The sequence below is a fragment of the Crocuta crocuta genome, unplaced genomic scaffold (assembly GCF_008692635.1).
Source record: "Crocuta crocuta isolate KB4526 unplaced genomic scaffold, BGI_CrCroc_1.0 scaffold4, whole genome shotgun sequence".
Taxonomy (NCBI): Eukaryota; Metazoa; Chordata; class Mammalia; order Carnivora; family Hyaenidae; genus Crocuta; species Crocuta crocuta.
In genome coordinates this window covers 1,383,859-1,392,370 of record NW_027529996.1, presented here as the reverse complement: position 1 = coordinate 1,392,370, position 8,512 = coordinate 1,383,859, and the positions used below count along the sequence as shown (strand labels likewise).

Below are 8,512 nucleotides of genomic sequence, written 5' to 3'. Positions count from 1 at the left end.
TGTGTGTGTGTGTGTGTGTGTGTGTGTGTGTGTGTATTTGTATAAAATACAGTGAGTTGGCTGATATTGTCCCCATTTTCACATGAGGAAATAGTCTCAGAGGTTTGCTCAAGTTCAGATAGGTACTCAGTGATTCCAACTGTGAGAAGTGAGGCTTGACTTTATTAACTGTCCAGGGTTTTTTTCATTCCCTAAAGATGTTTTCTACAGCTGTAATTTTTTAGAACGAATTCATTACTTACTCTTTTGTATAATGCTGGTTTAGTATACCTTTAAAATATTCCCAGTCTGTAAGTACCCCCAAAATCTCTGTGTGATTATTGACCTAACTCCTGTGACTTGGCAGGTACTGAGAAAATGCTTGCGAATGAATGAATGAATGAATGCACATGAGGCTCACACGTCTGGCTGAAAGCTCACCCCTGTTCCAGGTGTGCAAGTCCAGACCAGTGGGACTGCCTTGAACCCCGAAGCCAATTTGCCACCAGTCTGTCCATCCAAATGGAATTAACGATATTTTCACCTAAGTAGAAGAGAAAATTTTTAGAATGACTTTCATGCCCAATTATAAAAGAAAATGCCACTGATTATTTAAAAATCTAGAAAACACAGAGAAACATAAATAAGACAATACAAATAACTGCAAATTCTATTGATTTGTTCTCTTAATGATTGCTTATAAAGACATTTATACATACACAATTTATGTAGCTGGAATCATATGTAGCACTGTAGCCTGGTTTTCCACTTTTTATTATGTCCTTTAAAGTCTTTTAAAAAGTTACTTGTCTATGGTCTCTTACTGTTCCATCATATGGGGGAGGGAGTAATTTATTATTTGACATTTAGGCTCTGTCATTTTTTGCTATTACCGATACTGTTGTTATGAAGATCTTTCTATATAAAGCTTTGTGAACATGACTTTCAATGCACCATCTGTCGGTGGGAGTCCCTTGATCGGTGACACATACCTGTGCCAACTGACATTTGACATGTGCCACTGAAGCTGTATGGCCACAAGTTGTCAGGAAGACAAATAGGGTAGCAGTGGCCCATCTCACTTTCATAAAATGACATGGATACAACTATAATTTTGCAGGCCATTTGTTTGGTTAGAAGCTTGATGCCTCATTGATTCCACACACAACGTATCCCAAAAGAATGAAGGTGACCTTGGAGACAGCTAGCCATTTAGAATTCAGTTAATCAAGCTTTGAAATATTTGGTGCCCAACACCAACCAGAGGCATCATGATCTGTCAGATCCTTGTTACCCAGAATTAGAATTTAGCAAGAGTATGTGGATGAGGTCTAGCTGGTGGGTACGTTCTTCTGGAAGTAACAGAAGAGCTAAATCTTTAAAACTAAGGAATTTTCATTGTGGGAGGCTTTTATAGAAAGAGAAAAAAGCAGAAACATATTCTTAAATTTAGTGAACTTTACTGAGGACTGTCAAAAAGAGGAAATCTTTAAGCTTGAACGTCACCTCTCCAGAGGACTGGCGTTTTAAAAACCACAGTCTTAGAATTCTGCTTCCAGGACATCTGAGAGAGATAGCATGTCAATTTACAAAGTTCTTTAAGCTGGGGTCCCCTTTATTTTGTCAATTTCTTGCAGAATCCACAAAAATTAAAATCCATGTATGTAAAAAAGACCTGAGCTGTTTCCAGTTGCTGAAACGACAAGCATGAATGCTTAGTATTCATCTCTAGTAGCCTAAGAGGATAGGCCTTTACCTTTGATCATGAATTTATTTAATCTTCTGGGACAGTGTTGGACATTCTAGGTCCAAATTCCAGGTATCTAATATGTTTCAGTTTTGCTCTCTGCTTCATGATGACGATTTAATCTCTAGCTCTTAACACTTATTCTACTAAATTGCTATATTAATATTAATGAGTGTGAAAAATTCTAGTAGTAAATGGATGCAAATCAGCCTAATGTAAACTTTACTGCACTCAAAGAGTCCTTTGAAACAAAGGTAACTAGGTGGTAAAAAGAACAACTAATCACCATTAAGAGGGAAGATTGTTACAAGTAAAAGAGTAACATACTTCAAAGCAAACATGACTGATTTAAATCCAGCAATATGAATATAATAGCTGGTATAAACCCTTGAATATATTATAGGGTGTAAACAGGAAACTTTGTTTCCCCCGGTCACAGTGCTATGGGTTGAATTGTATCTGCAAAAAGATACGTTGAAATTCGAGCCTCCGGTAGCTGCAGATGTGACCATATTTAGATACAGGGTCTTCGGATGTAATCCAATTGAGATGAGGTCATTAGAGTGGGGCTAACCTAATATGACTGCTGTTCTCGTAACACAGTGCACATTTGGGCAGACAGACACGCAGAGAAGGAAGACAATGAAGACAGCCATGTCCTGATGGAAGTAGAGACTGGACAAGCCAAGGAACACTAAAGAACACCAAGGATTTCTGGTAAACACCAACAGCCAGAAGAGGCAAGGAAGAATTCTCTCCCATAGGTTTCAGGAGGAATATGACCCTACTGCCACAGTGATATTAGGTTCTGCCCTCCAGAACAGTGACACCATATATTTCTCTTGTTTTAAGCCACCCGGTTGGTGGTACTATGTTATGGGAACCCTACGAAACTAACACTCATGCTTTCACTTTGTTCTGACAAATTCCATTTTTCTTTTTCTCTTGACTTAACTAAATCTGGGAAAGGTCCACTAGATTTATGGTCAGTTTTTATTCTTAAAAGTTAGTCCAGTTTAAGTCTCCAATCACATATCCAATTTACATCTCACCTCCTTCCCTGTCTTCAGTCAGCTGGGCTGTGTGTGTGTGGGGGGGGAGGGGGGTCAGAGAACTTGGGGTGGGGAAGGGAGGCAGTTGCTCTTGCACATTTCCAAGCCCTCCTAGATGAGATGGGGGAGGCGGGACTGATTCCAGGACACCTGTATCTCTCCATTTGCTGGGGCTGGCTCTCTGGTGCTGGAACGAGGAAGCGAGCTAGGATACATGGCAAGCGCTGTTTTCCATGGTCAATGATGGGGTGTCACCTTTGACTCGTTCTTTCTAAATCTGGTTCTGTGTTATTGGCAACCCTTGCATTTCCTTCGGTTGGTGTTTTGCTTTACGTCTACCTGCTCAGGCCCCCAGAACTTCCTGTTGGGTCTCCTTTTGGCACTTTCCATAGAATCATGTCCAAGATGTAGGATGGCCTCAGAGTGCCCATCTTTCCTCTTCTCTGTGTCCTTCCTGAGGAGCCAGAGAACGCCAACATCTTCTACACTCTTTCTATGCTTTGGGACTCTGGAGAAAGGGTTGTACTCATCTTTTGCAAGTCATGCCACCCCCCACCTCCTCACCCAAAATGGTGAGGGCCACTCTCATCAGCATCCTGCCTTCAGCACTCTCTAGGCAGGAGGTGGTCTCATGCGCAAGAAGGGAGAATCCCCTCCACACCTGCCCTCAGCAGGATCCACACCTCCCAGGGACTCCTCCTGCAACCTGCTCACAGGTGTCAGCTCTAAGACTCAGCATCCCACCAGTGGGAGGGGTGGGGTGCAGCACCTATGTCCTTGCTGTGGGTGCCCCACACCCTACAAATGATTCTCCTGAGGCTTCAGATGCCTGGCTTCAGTGGATGCTTTCTGCATCCTCCACCTCCTCACTCAGGGGAGGAAAAGGTCTTAGGGGGAGAGTAGGACTCTATGAAAACTGTATTCACTAGGATGCCTATTCTGTGTCCTCCCTCCCTCCTCTCCTGGTCCCCTGGTCCTGGGTCCCCCTCTCCCCCCAGAAAGATGTGGGGCAGGTGTGAGGGCTGGGAAGAGCAGCTCCAACTCAGTCCTGAGGAAAGGCTCTTGATTCAATTGGTAGTGACTCTCCTTGGGACATGGGAGTATTTAATGCCTCTTTGCCCTCAGTTTGGTCTCTTGGGAGCCCTGAAGGCATGATGCTGAGAAGGCGGCTGGCACCAAATTTATGAGATGAGAGGGGTGGCATGACTGGGGAAGATAGGTTACTGATTCCTAGGAAAAGAAAAATTCCCACTCCATTGCTGTTACACTAGTTTCTGTTCCTAGTTTTTTTTTTTCCTTCCTTATCCTTCTCTTTTGATGTTGTAAGATGTTTTAGATGCTGCCAACATCTTATGATGAATGAGATGGAAAAGGAGTGGCATTTAATGTGGAAGGTCTAAGGAGGGTGCTGTAGGCGGCTGTGGCTCACTGCACCTCCCATTAGGTGGAAGTCCTGTTGAGTTTTAGAGGAAGGAAATCTCTTTCCACGCAGGGGCCTTGAGATTGGCTGGCTAAGGTTTGGAGATCAGTTAGTAAATCAAACAGAATGGGCTGTTGGATGGCTCCATTTCTAAACTCAGTGTTTTCAAAATGTGACCTTGCCGATGATCATTAGTGGTACTACCTGGAAAGTTGTTAGAAATTCTCCAGCTCCACCCCAGACCTAATGAGCCAGAACCTGGGTTGGGTTGCAGGCATGTGTATTAACCAGCACTCCAGGTGATTCCGAGACCAATATTTGAGAATTGCTGTTCCAAAGACACTCCTTTTCCCCAATAAAATGACACCCTCACCTCACTGAGAAATGGATTTCTACTTGGATATAATTTAACTTAAAAGTTATTCCTTCAAAATTCTCTGATGATTTTCCATCCATCACACACTTCAGCTTAAAAGCTTTGGGATGCACTTTAGCTGAGGCAAGAAGAATTTTTTTTCCTAAGAGTATGGAACCCCAGGAGTTTTTTAACTACTTTAAACAGGGCAATTTCCACTTGTTCCCAGTCATCCTTACTATGATGGTTATTACTGTGAAATATTTCCTTGCATAAGGTGATGGATTCACATCACCTTATTGTGGATGTGGGCTCACATTTCTTTCCATTATTTTTCCCATAGCAATTATCACCATCACCACCAAATACACTATATATTATATATGTTTATCTTATTTTTTGTTTGCCTTCCTCCACATGAAGGCAAGCTTCATGAAGGCAAGGGATTTTGTCTCTTTTATTCATTGCTGATCCCTCAGCCTCCTAAACAGTATGTGGCACATTGTAGACATTCACATTTGTTGAATGAATGCATGAAGGGAAGTTTAAGAATGTGCTTTACAAGTTGTTGTAGGTTATGTTTATTGAATCATAAAGACAATTATGGTGTTTGTTCTTAACTCTACTTGTGAGGGTGCTTAATACTACAGGCTTCATGAGGTCCTCAGAAGTCCCATCATTTTAAGTGCAGTGTGAACAGAAGAATTCACTGGATTGATGTGAAAGTTATTACTGAGGTGTACGCTACAAAATATGATGGGCTGGTACTGGATAGAAAAGGCTAAGGCCGGAGAGGCATGGAGAATAATTATATGAAAGGAACACAAAAGAATTTATGCCAGTAACTTCCGGGCACACCAGTCTGCTGTTTGTAGGAGAATGCCCTCTTGTAGGGATTATTTTTGGACAGTAAATCTATTATTCAGTGATTGCTTTAGGCTGAACACCTCCCAGGGTACAATACTTCCACTTTCCTCTTGGCACATCTTATACTTCCTAATTCACAGATGTTCACTGTTTTCTCACTCATCGAAGATCCCATTCTGACGCAGTAGAGTTGGTTTCCACCCTTGAAGCACTGGGGAGGCAATAGGCAGACACATACGGAAGTGGCGGCTGAAATGAGAGGGAGACAGTGTGACTCACCACAGGACTTCAGGGTTTGATTTTACCTAATTTGTCCCCAGAGCAGCGGGCACTTCAGTGGCAATGTATTAGAAAGCTGGGACAAAGGCAATGGCCCAAAAGACCCAACTGTGGTTGAATGGAGTGATCTGGATGTGAGAGACTAGAATCCACGAGTCGGTCAGTATCTCTGACACCTCACTCCCACTCACTGCCCACATCTAATCAGTCACTATATCCTGTCAATCCATTTCCACAAGGTCTACAGTCTGTCCTTTCTGTTATTTTCTCACAGATACTGCCTTCTATTGAGAATGTACTACGAAACCACATAAGAAGCCAAGTGCTTTACATGTTTTATTTCATTTAATTCTCAAACATATGAACTAAATGTTATCAAAGTAATTCCACAGCTGAGCTTGTTAGTAAGTTCAGACAGCTTAAGTGAACGGCCCATGGTTCTACAATAGGAAGCGGTAGAGGAGGGTTCTAGATCATAAATGACTCACAGGCCTTAATTCTTTAACAGAACTCTATGCCACAGCTATTGTTTTTTTCTATAATATTTCTGGGTTGGTAATTCTTTTAGGAGGCCTGGTTTCAAAACCACCCAGTCACTTCATAATTCACATAGATCTTGCATTCATGAACTAAATAAGTTCATTTTAAACATAAAATGATTACGTGGTATAAACATACCAAAGCCAAGAATATTAAATCAATTTTCAGTAAAGGGGAGAATATAGGCTCATGTCTATACATGCATGTTTTAATCATAGTTCAAGGTCCTCTACAGTTTACCCTCAAAATCCTTTTGCAACATTGCATTTTCTGCTTTTTCAGTTCCACTTAGAGTAAATCCCTTTCTGCTTCCCAAACAAGACCTCAACAGTGTTCTAGTTTTTGTTTTCTTGCCTGTGCTAGCCCCTTCTTTTGCTACACTGATCTGGCCTTTTCTACTTTCTCTCACATGCCCAGCTTCTACAGGCCTCACCTCCTCCATGAAGTATTTCATAGCCACTCACCCCCGCAGCAAATAAACTTTAATGTTTTAATTAGACTTCAGTAGTGTAAATTTGTGAGTACTCTGATAGCTTTACACTTTCTTGTTAGTTGGCTTTCCATATATGTCTTTCTCCCAAGACAGTTATGTGCTTTGTTTGAGAGCTCATTCATCTAGATGTCCCACTTACCTCTTAACAAGGTGCTCCATCAAATCTGCTTCATCAATTGATTTCAAGTCTGAATTTGGGGTGTAGGTATAAGTATTCAAAAAGGAAGTATTTTGATAGATCTGGGCTAACCCATGCTGCCAAAATATCTGAGTTAGACTGAGAATCAGCAGTGACGTCATTAAGACGTAGCTTCTTTTAGGTGGATATCAGTTCTTTCCCATGTGTCTCAACCAGTAGGAGAAAATAGAGGAAAGAAGTGGGGAGATACTCAGAAGCACATAGATATCTTATCTCTGGTAGAAAACATCTTGTGAAAAAGCATGCATTCCCTTGTAAGGCCTCTCTCAACCAGCTAGAGAAGAGTGTAGTTGTGGAAGGCCTTGCCAGTTGTTGTAAACATTAGGGTTTAGTGAAAGACAGGAGACTATTCCACTGGTGGAGAGGATGTCAGTTCCCCAGGCTTGTGGAAAGCCATGGTCACTATTCTTTTAGTATGGCATGGCGTAAATGCTCTTAGCAAGATCATTTTTAGACTGCAAGCACCAAAAGGCCCTTCCCACCACCTCCACTAATGCATCCTCCAACACTCAATTCTCATGCTACCATCTTTATGAAACCCTTCCAGGCCAGAAGATTTTTCTCTCTCTTATGGTACTTATTACATGCTGGCTGGCATCAAAGCTATTCATCCAATTATTATGAAAAGTTACTCCTCCAAGTACTGTGAACAATTTGAAGGTACAAAGCTCGTTTATCTTTAGAGTCCTCCTTATATTTTATACAGTGACTTCCATGTCTTGGATACTAAATGGATGTGTGCTGAATACATTTCCCCCTTCTATTAGTTGATGGTGGATATTTTGGAAGTTTAGGCAAAACATCTAATGTGCATAAAAATAGGCTCCTTAAGAAGCCATTTGTGTTCTAACTTTTGAAAAGGGAACTTTATGTTATTTTGAAGTTCCATTTTTAAACTTTTTCTATTTCATTTTAGATAGAGAAGGAAAAGGGTAACAAAGTACACAATGTAATCAATAACACAGTTTAACCAAGGTGACATTTCAACTCAAAATTAATAATATCCCAACTTGCCATGAGTGGGTTGGGTATAAAATACATTTTTAGCTTTCTCTTTGAAGAAGATGCTGATGTTTGTACATTGATGCTATTCTATCACACTACTGAACAGAATTCTCTGTGACATTGACTTTTGCTCACCAATTAGAGAAGATCGGCACAGGCAGACCTTATCTTCAGGGAAGAAAATGCTTTCAGTATTCTGGTTGTGAGCAGGTTCAAAGAATGTTTTAAATGACTGAAATATCTAATTACAAAGTGTTCACGTATTAGTGTGACTGCCCCAAGACATTCTGGTCACTTGAGCAATATTGGTTAAGTATTCAAACTTTTTAGTGTTCTTGTTGGAGACAAATGTAGACTCCTGGAGGCTGTGGATTTAGATATTTGTACAGCACAGAGCTAACAGTAAAGATGGATTTTGATGAAACTGTAAGCCAGAGATTGTTACTCAGACATATTTGAAAAGAACACTTTGTGGAAAAATAGCAAAAAAAAAAAAAATTTCACTGCAATAGGGAGATCCATGAAGATCTTTCCTCCATGATAAATATGGAAGGATGGATGCTAACACTAAACACT

At 41.0% G+C, this 8,512-nt stretch overlaps 1 protein-coding gene across 1 annotated transcript in view; it reads right to left on the bottom strand.

Annotated features, from left to right (window-relative positions):
* Nucleotides 1-5,105: 5,105 nt before the first annotated feature.
* The window catches only part of C6 (complement C6), a 57,719-nt gene continuing 54,312 nt past the window's right edge, over nt 5,106-8,512 (bottom strand). Inside the window, exon 17 of the mRNA XM_077763425.1 lies at nt 5,106-5,669. Within this exon, the coding sequence (XP_077619551.1) occupies nt 5,488-5,669 (182 nt within the window). The 3' untranslated portion in view covers nt 5,106-5,487. The remainder of the gene's footprint in view (nt 5,670-8,512) is intronic.